Below are 15150 nucleotides of genomic sequence, written 5' to 3'. Positions count from 1 at the left end.
ATCTCTACTAGTTGTTTGGAAAATATTGTTAGATTGGATGTTCTGTAATAACTGGTGGGAGTAAAATGCTAGTATTATTACCGAATGCTCTTTCTGCAGTGTAATTTTGGAGGATGTTTTTGAATTGCGTATTATGACCTCTTGTGGACTTAATTTCTTTTGCAGTTCAAAGTTTTTACATAAAATAACTTAGTGCCACAGTAATCAAAAGGACTACCAAGCAAATTATTTTCTTTCAAAGGAAAGCAAACTAAAAACCATAACATTTTCATCAATTGTTTTCCCCTAATAGAAGCTGTAAGCATGCGGATTATTGTCAAAGTAATTTACATTTTGCCTCTGCAGTTAGAATTGGAGGATACAAGTTATTTGTAATCCATCAGAAGGCCTGGATCTGATTCCATCATGGATGTCCTGCAGCATGTACTAGCAGGCTCATTATGAGAATTTTCAATAATACATTTTTGGATGTGTTTGAAGGAATTTTCCTGTTTCTCTCATTGTAAACATAATAGGAGTGATGTAATGCAATATCTTCCTTGACTGGGGATTTCCTGTGTCATCTTTGGCAAGACAATTAAGCTGCATTGTTTTCCTATGAATTTGTGTAAAGCAAAAGCTGGTTTTGAAGGATAAGATAAAATGTATAATTTGTTAGGGACACATTCTAGGACAACAAAAACCATAATAGATTTGAGTTAAAAACAGGTTTTGCTGAAGGTTTTTTTTAAAATAGTGTCACATATGTGCACATTATATCATACTGTGTTCCTCAAATTCTCAGAAATATTCCCAAGAGCTGTGAATAAAAAACTTGAAGCTCAGATCTACATGGGCCTGTTTTTGAAGATAGATAGCTCCCCTCTCAAAACTTGTGCTGCTTTGGAAAACTTAAATGATATGTCTGTATTCTGTTGAATGAGGAACTACATAGTCTTTTGTAACTTGAAGTCACAAGGAAATGTTTCTACTGTATAAATTAGAGGTCTATTTTAATTTCATAGTTAATGTCATTGAAAAAGACTTTGAAAAAGTCTTATGGCTGACGATTCTCCGTTACTCATCAGAAGACTTAGTGGGCTTATGACTTGTCACTACTAATAGTAAGCTATGAGAATCTACAGTATTTTATTATCATATTGTTTGTAGTACTAAAGGTTTTTGCAGTTAAATGTTTACTTATTTTTATCTATTTCATTTGAAGGCCATTTAGATATGGTTCGTTTTTTGCTTGAAGCCGGAGCTGATCAAGAACATAAAACAGATGAGATGCACACAGCGTTAATGGAGGCCTGCATGGTAAATAGCCTTTATCTGTACTGCTTCTTCTTCAGTGAGAGAGAAATAGAGCAGATGATAAAAATAAATGAAATGAGTTTTTGATAACAATCCAGTTTGGGTCTGGAAGTGAGTGTTTCAGTTCCTGCTGTAACCACAGAGTCATAGAAGCATGGGGACTTGAAGGGACCACTGGAGATCATCTCCAGACCAACCCCCTGCTAAAGCAGGTTCCCTAGAGGAGGTTGCACAGGAAAGCATCCGGTCAGGTCTCTGAATATCTCCAGAGAAAATGTAGTTTTGACCGCATCTCTGGGCAGCTCGTCCCAGGGCTCTGTCACCCTCAAGAGGTCCTTATGTGAAGTGTAGGGATAAGTAGTTCGCAATGCCATTGGGTATTAGTTTGAGACCAAGTCACTGTGTCTTTTGCAGTGTAAAAGAGCTAGTTTCCTGTCTTTGTCTTTATAAATTAGACCTCAGAGATCATCGTGGTGTATGCCTTCCAGAAGTGCATTGAACTGAATGACTAATGCATTGCACTTATCATTTCACCAGTACAGGAAACAAGTGTGTTGCATGTAGACACAGTTTGTTCTAGGCTTCTGTAACTGGTGCTGTGAGTTTTTCCTTTGCAAATTGAAGAAAACAGAAGAAAATCAGTTCTTAGTTCCTTGTTTTCATAGGTAGCATAGAGAATGGTGGAAGAAAGTTTTCTTTCAGTAGGCTACAACCTTTAGAGAAAGTGCAGTATTCCAGTAGTCTTCAGTTGATCCTACTGCTCTCAGTTCTACTGCAGCTGTGAGATGATGAGGCCAGTGACCAAGGTCAGCTTATAGTGTCTTGTGTTGAAGCCTTCTGCTGATAATGCACTGGATGTATGGTGGTGTCACCTAAAGGAGACTGCAGCATTTAGATATGATCACTTCTTTGCTTTCATTGTGATAGTCTAAGCAGTGGGTTGACTTGAAGGCTCTCAATAGTCTCTCTTGCAAGATAAGCTGTGTGGATGGCCTACATATTGTAATTTTTGAGTGTTTCAGACTAGTTTGCATCACAGTATGTGTATTTAACCTTTAAAAGCAATAGGGAGTGAACTGACCCTTTTGAAGTCCTGATTCCAAGCCTTAGTGATGAAATTTATTCCTTGCTGTTTTCTTATAGCTATATTTGTAGAGAAGGGAGCCATTCTGGCAAATTGCTGTGATTTATGCCAGTCTCCACGGTTTTTTAAGCGGTGGGTTCTGTAAAGAAATACAGAAACTGATTTCAGGAAACTGAAGTGTCTGGTTTTTGTTCAGCAGTTATATTGTAAGTGCCTCTGAGTTATGGTACTATGTTTTTTTAAAGTTGGCATGCTATACCTAAGGTAGTATCTTTAGTTAGAAGGGTTTGTTGCTGGCTTTTGGGCAGCTTCTGCAAGAACAACAGCCTATCCTTAGTTGATAGACTTGGTTGCTCTTAATGTTACGTACTCCCTGCTTCATGGTTGACTTAATAAAGGCAAGCACTATCAGGAGTTGTCCTGTTTGATATCCATCTTTCCCCCTTTTGTATCACTGTCTTAGTGGTTTGAGTTACTGACTAACAATTCTGATGAGATCAGAATGGGTAAGTAGTAGTTCACCTGAGGTTACTGTTTTTAATGGATAAGTTCCTTAGTTCTGAGAATAGGGAGTAGTTACGAGTAAGAATTCCACTTCACAATTCTGCCAACGCGTTTAAATTTGGGCAGAGATGTATTCTAAAATCTTTTTTGCCCTTTAATGTAGTCCAACTTTTCTTCCAAGAAAACGATATATATACATATACTTTTTACCACTGAAATTGGCCCTTTTCTTAATTTTCATTGGAAGTATTTTCTTAATTCTGTACGAAGACCTGTCAGCAGATGTTGGGGGTTAGTTTGAAGAAATAATCCTGGTTTGAGGCCAAACTCCAGGAGAACCACTGTGTCAGGACACAGATTTGTTAGCATTGTGAATTCATCAGATCTGTCTGACAATTTTTCTTTCCTTCCAGAAGAATATAATTTCTTTGGATGGTAAATAGAGTGATCGAGGTGATACACCTACTACCTATGCATCCGCAAGGCAGCAAGTATCTCTGAGATACACAAACAGCATGCCTCAATTCAAATTTCTCACTTTGAAGTTCCATTTTTGTCCTTAAGTTTTGTCCTTCTGTTATTTGTTTATGCTCAGGAAAGATCTAGTCTGAAATGTTCCTAGGATCTATTCAGAGGACTCCTGTATCTCACTGAGCACTGCTTTCATTACTTGGGTCTTTTATCAGCATTGTTCATAATCAGTTTCAGTTTACCAATTTCTTTACTCAGTGTTCCAAAAGTTTGGGTCCCATTTCAACAAATAATGTGAGAGGAAAAAGCTATAAGGATGTTTCTTGTTTCCAGATGCCAAAACTTATTTGCATTTGCCAATTCTCAAAAGTATTGTGGCTTTTTACAAACCACACCTTTAAAACATAAATTTTTGCTCTTCCAAGGAACTTTGAGAAGTTTAATAATAGTTTCTTGAGAAGCTAACAGCTACATTTATATATTTTGATTGGTAAGTCTCAGACTGATATGGCAGTCCTAATCCTCTTTGTTCTGTGGCAAAGATCAGTTCACTGTAGGGTACTTTTCTCTATCCTTTAAGATTTATTCCAGCCTTTCCTACTCCTTTTTAACCACTTAGATGTAACCCACTTCAGTTCTTCTGCAGGTATATTTCCAGGATACAGAAACTGCCAATTGGAGGGTTTTTTTGGTCTGTAGAAGCTATGAAACAACTATAAAGAGAAAAATATTTTTTTTTCCACTGCTTGTCTTGAGGTTTAGTCATGCAGTAGGTTTATTTGTGGAACTTGTTTGTTATCGACATTACTTTTGTGCCACGGGTATTTTTCTGGGTATTTAACGATGTTTTACCTCACAACTCTTCCTTATCCTTCCCGAGAAAAAAAGGAGGAAAAAAAAAAATCTAGCTTTCTTTTGTTGTCCATTTAAATGTAAAATAAGTGTAGGTGAAAATCTAAATGTCAGTTTAATCCAAATGTGTAATAGTTGTCATAAACTGAACCATCATAAATAAGACTCATCAATCATTTTTAGACTTAATGCAGTGGTAGTTACAACTACTGTATTAAATGGCTTTGATAGTTTCTGATTTTCATCTCTTTTTTGTAGGATGGACATGTGGAAGTAGCACGCTTACTTTTAGACAGTGGTGCTCAAGTGAATATGCCTGCGGATTCATTTGAATCTCCCCTCACCCTGGCTGCTTGTGGTGGACATGTGGAGTTAGCAGCTCTTCTTATAGAAAGGGGAGCTAACCTGGAGGAAGTGAATGATGAAGGCTATACTCCTCTAATGGAAGCTGCACGTGAAGGCCATGAGGAGATGGTGGCATTGTTACTGGCACAAGGTGAGAGCACTGTTTCTTTAACATTCATTATGGAGCATGTGGTATTGACTGTTCCCTGTTAAGTACTGTGCACAAATTCCTTACCTTAATATGTGGCTGTCACTGCTTGTTGCTGTAACTGTAGAGTAAAGCTGGAACACCTAAGCTGCAGAGGTAATGAGCTTTCACCTTTCTATGCTGTCTCTGGTCAGCTAGAATAACAACTGTTTTGTTTCCCAGGGGCAAATATAAATGCACAGACTGAAGAAACGCAGGAGACAGCTCTTACTCTGGCATGTTGTGGTGGGTTTTCTGAAGTAGCTGACTTCCTCATTAAGGCAGGAGCTGATATAGAACTTGGTTGCTCAACGCCTTTGATGGAAGCTGCTCAAGAGGGTCATCTTGAACTGGTGAAATACTTGTTGGCAGCAGGTATGTGTACAGTACAAATCCTTAGCTCACAGATATTGTGGAATAGATGTTCCATATGATTTAAAAGATATCTAGGCTCAATGACAGGTAATGTTACATAAAACTATCCTCAGATATTTAAAAGAACAAACAACAATGCAATTTCTCCTGTGAGGACAGATGAGAGTTGGGGCTGCTCAGTCTGGAAAAAAAAGAGGGCTCTGGGAGACCTGAGTATGGCCTTTTGGACTCCTTAGTAGGGTCTGTTGTGGTAGGATAAGGGGAAATAGTTTCAAACTTAGAAGAAGGGGGATTTAGACTGGGTAATTATTAAAAATTAAAAAAAAATTATGTTAAGAGTTTTGAAGCACCTAGTTGCCCAGAGACAGAGATGCTCTGTCCCTGGAGACATTTGTGGTCAGGCTGGATGGGGCGCTGAGCACCTTAGAGCTGTGAGTACCACTGTTCACTGCAGAGGAGTTGGATCAGCTAGCCTTTGAGGTCCCTTCCAACTCAAATGATTCTACTCAATGGTATGTTCTGCCTTAATATTGTATGATACTGTTAAGAGGAACATGCCTTATGGAATACTGGTTAATAATGCATCTCTAAAAAATACCAATGCTCGTTAGGAAAATTGTTTCCAGCATTTAGGGCAAAATTTTAATATAAATAATGCTTGTATTTATATGGGACTCCTGTGTTGATTGAGTGAAACTATCTACATACAAATAAACTCTCTGAATAAGCAGTGCATTTGAAATTGCACTTTGGTAAAAGACGCAGAAGGAAAATTTCTGGAATGTGCTAAACTTCTTAATTATAAAGAATTCTAAAATTCAAATGAGTTTTATAGGGGCATAATGATGATATCAGTTTAAAGCTGGTGGAGGCTGAAGTACAATAATTAAAAAGGAGCTGCATTTTGGAAATCTTCCTTGTAATGGCAAATAATTTATTTGATCGCTCTTTTCTAAGTATATGCATAAAATTTGCTGGATTGTAATTCTAAAAAGTAATGCTCAATGCTCACCAAAGGGCAGTAAATCACAGCTGTGTTTCTGTGCAATAATATCAGCAGTGATACCAGTTGCTAGCTCTCTTGAAGCTCTCCTTACACTGCACTTACACTGATAGTGTAGAAGTTAATAGAGAAGCTTTGTTTTGGCATCAGTTAGTTTCTAAACACCTCTCACACTGAAAGTAAGAAATTGGGTAATAGCATTCACCTTTTTAGAGGAACAGTGCATAATTTTCAAGTAGCTGATAAGTATGTGAAGCTATTCTAATTATTTCACTAAGATGGTTTTAAAGAAAATTATTTTAAAGAGCAGGGAAGGAATGAAATTTGTAGAAGTATGCAATCGTATTTCACTGGATAAGCATTAAATGTGGAGTCCTTGGCATGCAACTACCTGTCAGATGGATAGTCTGGACAACCATCTGGATTCAGTGTTTGTAGGTAGAACTGACATTTCTAGTGCTGTAGTGGAAGAATTAGGAGCAAGTGAGCATGAAGGTTTAAGTGCTTAGATTGTCTGTCAAGCCTGTTTTAAGCCTTGTCTTGTCCCATCTTCTCAGAGTATTTTCACTGTGAGAACAATTTTTTAACTGTAAGAGTGATAACTGTGGGCTGTGAAAGCTGTTGGCCGTTGGGATGTAGCTGCTGTCATGGATAAATAGCATCTCGATTTTTGTGTTTGTCTGAAATACTTGGTAAGGTGATGTCCAGGAAGGAAAAAATAATATTGATATTGTGTTTCTAGGAGCTAATGTTCATGCCACCACAGCAACAGGAGATACAGCATTGACCTACGCATGTGAAAATGGACATACTGATGTGGCGGATGTGTTGCTTCAAGCTGGTGCTGATTTGGTAAGGTTTCTGCTACATCTTGTGAAGAAAAATCTTTGGTTTCAGACTTAATGTCAAAGCTTGTGTGCTTGTAGAGCAGAAAGAGGATTCCAAAAATTGGAATCCTATATGGGCGTAAAAAGAGGTAAGAAAACTTTTGAGAAGTCTGCGTATTCTGCGTGTTCTAAAAAGTAGAAATTTTTATTAACTAGTGATCTACTAGTGAAAAATCTTAGCTGTCACATATGTGACAGTTAATTTCAGTACGTTCCCTGCATTACCTTTGCTTCTCATGCAACTTATCTTTTCCTAAACTTCTTGCGATTTACATTTTTTGTTCCACGGCTGTGAAATTAAAATGTTTTATTACTAGGAGTTATCAATACTCTCTTGCTAATTTCTAAGTCTTTTTGATATATATTTTTTTGTCATAGCTTTCAAAATTTATTTAAGAAGTACCTCTAAAATGACTTGCATAGTATGGTGTCTTTTATTTGATCCAGGAGTCTTTTATATTTTTCTGTATATTGCTTTCATAGTGTTTTTGTTCTGTGATACTTTCAACCATTAACTAAATTCTTTTTTTTTTTTTTTGTCCAGTTGTTTCCACTTTTTTGTGCTGTAGTGCTTAATTTAATGCTTAAAACTGCTTCTCCACCAGCTACAGGTGTTTTTTTGACTTTAAGTAGGAAATAGCAAACGATACCTTAGTGTACTAAAGGAGCTCAGGAGCCGGAACTATTCTCCTTTTCTTTTTCCACAGTCTGCTTTTGTGTTGGTTTGTTTTTGTTGTTCTTTGTTTTGTCTTGGTGTCTTTCATTATTCAGAGTTCACACTGATAAATAAATGAATGCTATGACTGTTAATTAATAATAGTTTTGCTCTTCTTTGTGAAGAGTCTTCTTTCTGGCCCTACTAATTTATCTGCAGGAGAGTTCTAGTTCATAATTATCTGTTCCCACCAGGGAGGAAGGATATGTTAGTTGTGTAGGTACAGGGAAGGCTGGGGCTGGGGGGAGGCTAGCACACCTCCTGTGCTTTGCTCAGTTCAGTGTTAGTTACCAAGTGGTAACCACTTTAGTAGATAGATTTTCTTTGGTTTTACTGCAGGTTTAAAGAATACATCAGTTCTTGTTGAAAGATGTAGTCTGTGACAGTGAGCACAACTGCAAAGCTTAAAGCAAAGTAACATAGATCAGTGTGTGTAAGCTTTAAAAAGATGCAGTGATTGCTGCTTAAATGTTACTTAAATTATTGTAAATTGTAAATAACTCTATTTTTTTCATCTCGCTGCTCCTGTGAGTGGGTTATATGGACCGGTGTTATGCAGCACCTCGGTGTGGTTGGTATTGCTGAGAATACTCAAGCCTTTCTAACCAGAATGTCTTTTTACTGCATTTTAACTATTTATAATCAAAATGAAAAGCTGTCAAGAGTTACAGTAAGAAATTAAGAATTGCTGTTGGTGGTAATTGGCTGTAGCCTATCCAAATAGTTGCTTATTATTGGAGTGTTGATTTGCATGTGAAGACTTGCCATGTAGTCTCCTACTTTTTGAATTCTCACATTAAGTAACAGTTGTAAACTTAAAACCAAATTAGCATAGATATATTAAGCTTCAGTAATTCTATCTTGAGATGGAGGGAAGATGTGTGTCAACAGCCATGTGGTGAAGCTACAGTCATATCTAAATGGTAAAGATTAAAAACTGCTTAGAACTGAAGAACTGCAGAGATACTTACAGTGGATGCTTCAAGTTTTGAAGTTTCTTTCAATTCTCTGCATTGCTTTGCTTTTTTAGAAGCTGTATACTCTTTTGAATAAATTTGTTCTGTTTGTAATGGTTCTGAGATAGGTTTTTATAAGCATGTGTTACCTTGTGGCTGGAATATGAAATACCTTCTTTGGCAGCAGTGTAGATTATTATTATTCTAGATTTCAATGTTTATTTGTGATGTCTTAAATTAGATGATTTCACCTGGATGTTGCAGGATGTCTGCCGTGGAGCAGGAAACTGCACACAGATCTGGACTGTTGTTGCTGTCTATCTTCAATTTGTCTAGTTAATTTTGCTTTATTTTTGTTGTTTGTATACTGCAGGTGAAAATACATTTTCAGTTGCATTTCTTTGCTTTTTCATGCTGCGACTGTAGTAGTTCCTGAGATGGCTTTCATTAATTCATTGTTCACCAGAGTCCAGTTTTTCTCTGGGGTTTATATCACAGATGCTGGGGATATTGGGATACTGATCTTGTGTTCCTTTTTGAGGAAAGTGTTGATTATGCCTGTATAGTAAAACAAAGCAAGGTTGAGGGCTGGTGTTGGAACGGTAGGAGGGAGGGCTGTCACTGAACCCATCTGCATTGTGTCACACTGGACCTGGGGATTTGTTCACTTTGGGCTGCACCTCCATGTCTGTGTGGTTTTGGGTTGTGAGTGCAATGGACACCCCTGGGCTGTGGGGTGAGGTTTTGAAGTTCTTCATGGTACAGAGACCTTGGAGGTCTGTGGACACTGCCTTTGACATCGTGTAATCCAAACTGCCCATTGGAAATAGTCTCTGATGGACCCCATCATTCAGAACAGGGCCAGACCTGTGCCAGGGTGGCTGCTAAGGAAGAAACAGTGCGAAAATTGTGGATCCCAGGCCCGAGCTCATTTCCTAGCCCTGTTTTATTTACCCATAGGAGTGTATGAACGTTGAGTTTTGTTATTAAAACTTTTTGTTTCGTGAGCCTTCTGCATTCAGTGCGTTATTTCACACCAGGAAGGCTCCTCACCACTGTTGAGACCTTTTCTCTGGTTCTAGATTGAGGAAAGAAGGTTGCTTATCTCCTTCCTCCCTCCTCTTGAATTAAAAGGACAGTAAATGCTGGCCATCAAGATCTGTTACAATCACTTCTCCCATTTCTTCCCAGTTCAGAACTTCTACCTCTGCTTGAAGACCTCAAATTTGTTTTAGTTTCTCAAGCCTCTTCTTAGTTGCTAAGAGGCTAGAACTGTGTGGGATTCAAGGTAGAGGCTTTGGGGTTGCTGTTCTGAGGAGGATCCTCTTTTAGGACTGTGCTGATCACATTGGTAGAAAGCAGATAATGTTTTTCAGGCAGCTTCCTCTACTGTGCTTACAAAAAGCAGAAGTCTTCCAACCTTGCTGAAGTCATGCACCCCAGCTTTTTAACTGACTTCTGTGTGTTACTCATCTCTAGTGGTGTTTTATCAATCTGGAAGTAGAATCCTGAGCCAAAATTCAAGCGATTCTAGTTAGCAGTAGAGCCTTGTTGAATTGAGAGTAACTGTTATCGCTATGTCTTGACATAAGATATATATGCTTCTTGAAAGCTGAAAGCTCTTGCTTTCCAGGATCACATCCTCTGGCCTAGGTATCAAATATTAATTTGATTAAATCCAGGAACCAATTAAGATTTTGTGAGGGCTATGATAGCTTAGTTAAGCAAAGCAGCTTTATAGGTAGCACAGGAACTAAAAGAAAATGATGTCTGAGATTAATGTTCTTTGGTATTGTGGTTAATTTTCCCTTAAAACTTAATGATGGGAAATAGTATTAGAAGTTACCAGTGTTACCAGTTGTCTTTATCTGTCTTCTGCAGAGCTGTTCACTCATGTAGGATATTTTGACATGACTAATCATTAATGGACTGACTTCTTACCAATTACTTTCATGCTTTTCTGATGGAGTTCTTAAAGGGATGTCTAGCATGTCCATAAAGGAACAAAGTAGGCTTGTGGAAATGTGTAGGCTTGCCAAACTAATTTTGCTACACCATGTTAATGTATCCATCTTGAAATTTGTTTGCTTTTCCCGAGAATAGGAGTGATTTCTCATAAGGCATATCTGAAGACTTCAGCCTATGATTCCATCCCTATATAAGTTGCATTCTGATTCCTTTATTTGCCAGTGGCATTAAAGACTTTTGGGTCTGAATTTTTGCCACAGGACAGAATGTAAATTATATTTGGCTACAGATTTCTTGACAGGACAAAATGCCTACTTGAGATTTTATGATTATTAGGAGTAAAACTTTGGAAATTAGAACTCTGAAATATGATTAATTAAAACACTTCATTTAAGAATACTATGGCTTATTAGCTTTACTGGAAAAAAAAAAAATAAAATACAGAGTTGAGTGTCTATGGATAAGGGTCAGGGGGAAGGCCTCTAGGGGTGACATCTTGGTGGGGGTCTGTTACAGACCGCCTAATCAGGATGAAGAGTTGGACGAAGCATTCTTTGAGCAGCTTGTGGAAGTCGTGCAATCGCCAGCACTCGTTCTCATGGGAGACTTCAACTTCCCTGATATATGTTGGAAATATAATACAGCATATTATATGAATATATATATTCATATACATATATATATATATATATATGTATGTATGTATATATATATGTGTGTGTATGTGTGTATATATATGTATATATATGTATGTATACACACACATACACACACACAAACACACACACACACACACACACACACACACACACATACACACACACACACACACACACATACACACACACACACACACACACACACATACACACACACACACACACACACACACACATATACATATGAAGCAGTCCAAGAATTTTCTAGAGTGTGTGGAAGATAGCTTCCTTATACAGCTGGTAGGAGAGCCTACCAGGGGTGGTGCCCTGCTAGACTTGGATTTTGCTAACAGAGAAGAACTGGTGAGAGAAATGAAGGTTGGGGACCGTCTTGGGCAGAGCGGCCATGGAACTGTAGAATTCTCTGTTCTTGGAGACATCAAAAGAGTGACCAGCAAAACTACTTTCTTGAACTTCCAGAGGGCGGATTTTGACCTGTTCAGGACGCTTGTAGTGCGGATCCCTTGGGAGTCACTTCTTAAGGGTAAAGGGGTCCAGGAAGCCTGGACACTCCTCAAGAAGGAAACCTTAAGGCACAAGAACAGGCTGTCCCTGAGTGCCGTAAGGCGAGTAAGGCGAGCTGTAGGGGTAGACAGCTGGTGTGGATGAGCAAGGAGCTATTGTTGAGACTGGAAGAAAAAGAGAGTCTGTGTCCTCTGGAAGAAGGGACAGGTTGCTTGGGGAGATTACAAGGAAGTAGCTAAGGTATGCAGGGATGAAGTTAGGAGGATAAAAGCCCAGCTTGAACGCAGATTGGCCACTGCCATAAAAGAGAATAAGAAATCCTTTTACAAATACATCAATGATAGGAGAAGAGCCAAGGAGAATTTTCATCCTATACTTGATGTAGCAGGGAATGTGACCACTAAGGATAAGGAAAAGGCTGAGGTCCTTAATGCCTTCTTCACATCTACCTTTATTAGGCAGATCAGTCATCCTCTGGGCACCTTATGCTGTGATCTGGAAGTCTGGGATGCTATGCAGAATATACCCCCTGTGATTGAGGTGGAGACAGTCAGAGAGCTCCTCCTCCATTTGGACTGTCACAAATCCGTAGGACCGGGTGGGCTTCATGGTAGGGTGCTGAGGGAGCTGGCGGGGGTGATTGCTGAGCTGCTCTCGGCCATCTATCAGCGCTCCTGGTTATCTGGAGAGGTCCCAGAGGACTGGAGGCTGGCTGATGCGACCCCCATCTACAAGAAGGGCCGTAAGGAGGATCCGGGGCACTACAGGCCTGTTAGCCTGATCTCGGTACCGGGGAAAGTAATGGAGCAAATCATCTTGGGTGAGATTGCACGGCATGAGCGTGGTGTCCAGGGCATCAGGCCCAGCCAGCACAGGTTCATGAAAGGCAGATCGTGCCTGACCAACCTAATCTTCTACGACTGGGTGACCAGCCTGGTAGATGAGGGAAAGGCTGCCGATGTAGTCTACCTGGACTTCAGCAAAGCCTTTGACACAGTCTCTCACAGGCTTCTTCTGGGGAAACTGGCTGCCCATGGTCTGGACAGGTATACACTCCTTTGGATAAGGAACTGGCTAGAGGGCTGTGCGCAGCAGGTAGTGGTTAATGGAGTGAAGTCCAGCTGGCAACCTGTTACAAGTGGTGTCCCCCAGGGGTCGGTACTGGGGCCCGTCTTGTTTAATATCTTCATTGATGACCTAGATGAGGGGATTGAGTGCACCCTCAGTAAGTTTGCAGATGACACCAAGTTGGGAGGTGGTGTTGAGGGCAGGGAGGCCCTTCAGAGGGATCTAGATAAGCTGGATCGCTGGGCTGAGGTGAATGGGATGAGGTTCAACAAGGCCAAGTACCGAGTCCTGCACTTTGGCTACAACAACCCCAAGCAGTGTTGTAGGCTTGAGGATGAGTGGCTGGATGACTGAGGAAGAGGAAAAGAGGAAAGAGACCTGGGGGTGTTGGTTGATGCTCAGCCGAACATGAGCCAGCAGTGTGCCCAGGTGGCCAAGAGGGCCAATGGCATCCTGGCCTGCATCAGAAATAGTGTGGCCAGCAGGAGCAGGGAGGTGATCATCCCTCTGTACTCAGCTCCGGTGAGGCTGCACCTCAAGTACTGCGTTCAGTTTTGGGTCCCTCACTACAAGGAAGACATCGAGGCTTTGGAACGTGTCCAGAGAAGGGCAACAAAGCTGGTGAGGGTCTGGAGCACAGGCCTTATGAGGAGAGGCTGAGGGAGCTGGGATTGTTCATCCTGGAGAAGAGGAGGCTCAGGGGAGACCTCACTGCACTCTGCAACTTTCTGAAGGGAGGCTGTGGGGAAGAGGGGTTTGGCCTCTTCTCCCAGGAGAAATGGCTGCAAGTTGTACCAAAGGAGGTTTAGGTTAGATATAAGGAAGAACTTTTTCTCTCAGAGAGTGGTCAGGCTGCCCAGGGAGGTGGTGGAGTCGCTGTCCCTGCCAGTGTTCAGGAGGCGTCTGGATGAGGAGCTACGCGATATGGTTTAGTGCTTGTGGAGGCAGTGGTGATGGGAGGGCGGTTTGACCAAGTGATCTTGTAGGTCCTTTCCAACCTTGTGATTCTATGATTCTATGTTAATAATACTGTGGCTTATTAGCTTCATTGGGAAAAAAAAAAAAAAAAAAAAAGAAAACCAACTAAACAATATTACAGTAATAGTTATTTGCTCGTATGACATGAATTCCTGAAATCTCAAAGCTGAGAAATGTTTTTAATATGGGTGATGTAACTTTTTCCTTAGTGCACTAGCAGGTATCTTACGCAGGCTCTGAGCTGAAGGGAAGACATGCAGGTTCCCTCAGGAACTGTGCTAAGATCTGTTAAGGTCAGAAAGATACTTGGTGATGCTTAATGAGGTGTGATATCCTGCTTTTAAGTACTGTGAACTTGTGATTCCTGTCTCCACTTTAAAAACAAGACAGCTCTTGACAAAGTCATTGCATCTTTGCTTCTTCCAGAATAGCTGGAAACAAAACAAATGTTCTTTTTTGGACTGTGAGAAGATCCCAGCTTTTCAGAGCTGTGAAATACAGGAAGGAGTTTTGAGTTAGGATTTACTGATCTTGACTGCCTTGCAGGTTTACTTGAGACTCTCTTACACTGGGGAGTTGATCAGTGATGGAGATTTTCTTTCTGCTACAAGAAATATGGGCACTTTAATGCTGAAGTTGAGAATGGGAGAGAAGCTCTGAGGGCAGCTTCATCTTTTCATGCTTGTTGTTGTAGTGTATTTTTTAAAATTGTGTACAGTTTCTTAAGACTACACCTGGCACTCCTGTAACTCCACTTGCAAAAAAAAAAAAAAAAAGCATGCTGAATTACCCCTTGACCCTTCCCTTACAACAGAAATATTTTTACAGATTCTCTTGTCATTGTAGGGAGTTACTTTGCCTTTACCTGATCACAAGTTAACATCACTTACTCTAATGTGTCTCGTTAATTAGAAACTCACTTTCCTATATGTGTGTGACACACTGTATTTGCTGTAGTGTAAGTAAGGTAGCATTTAAATATCTACAAGAATAGCCAATACAAGGATTTGAAAGAAACCATAATAGAAATAGCTATATTTTTGTTAGAGTGAGGGATGAGTTTCTATACTGATCCTTGAACCATCATTGGAATGTCAGGGATTTTAAGTCTCTGCCTGGCCTTCAGTCTTCTAAAAATAAAGGGAAAGGCAGTAAGGACTCAGTAAGCCTTTTTTTTTTCTTTCCCATCCCGTTAACACCTTTTTAATGCTGTATTTTGTAATTTCTGGGTGGTGTAAAATACAGTGAAATACTTACATTTGTCAGTAGTGAACAAA

General features: G+C 39.8%; 1 protein-coding gene across 17 annotated transcripts in view; it reads left to right on the top strand.

Moving 5' to 3' along the window:
- ANKHD1 (ankyrin repeat and KH domain containing 1) overlaps nt 1-15150 on the top strand; it is a 103712-nt gene that overhangs the window by 35660 nt on the left and 52902 nt on the right. For all 17 annotated transcript variants that reach the window (XM_085237013.1, XM_085237006.1, XM_085237004.1 and 14 more), the window contains 4 exons: nt 1205-1299; nt 4466-4703; nt 4923-5114; nt 6860-6969. In XM_085237013.1, coding sequence (XP_085093139.1) covers nt 1205-1299; nt 4466-4703; nt 4923-5114; nt 6860-6969 — 635 coding nt within the window. The remainder of the gene's footprint in view (nt 1-1204; nt 1300-4465; nt 4704-4922; nt 5115-6859; nt 6970-15150) is intronic.

This window comes from Meleagris gallopavo, chromosome 15 (assembly GCF_905368555.1).
Source record: "Meleagris gallopavo chromosome 15, MGAL_WU_HG_1.1, whole genome shotgun sequence".
Lineage (NCBI taxonomy): Eukaryota > Metazoa > Chordata > Aves > Galliformes > Phasianidae > Meleagris > Meleagris gallopavo.
This window is presented reverse-complemented; position numbering and strand designations above follow the sequence as displayed.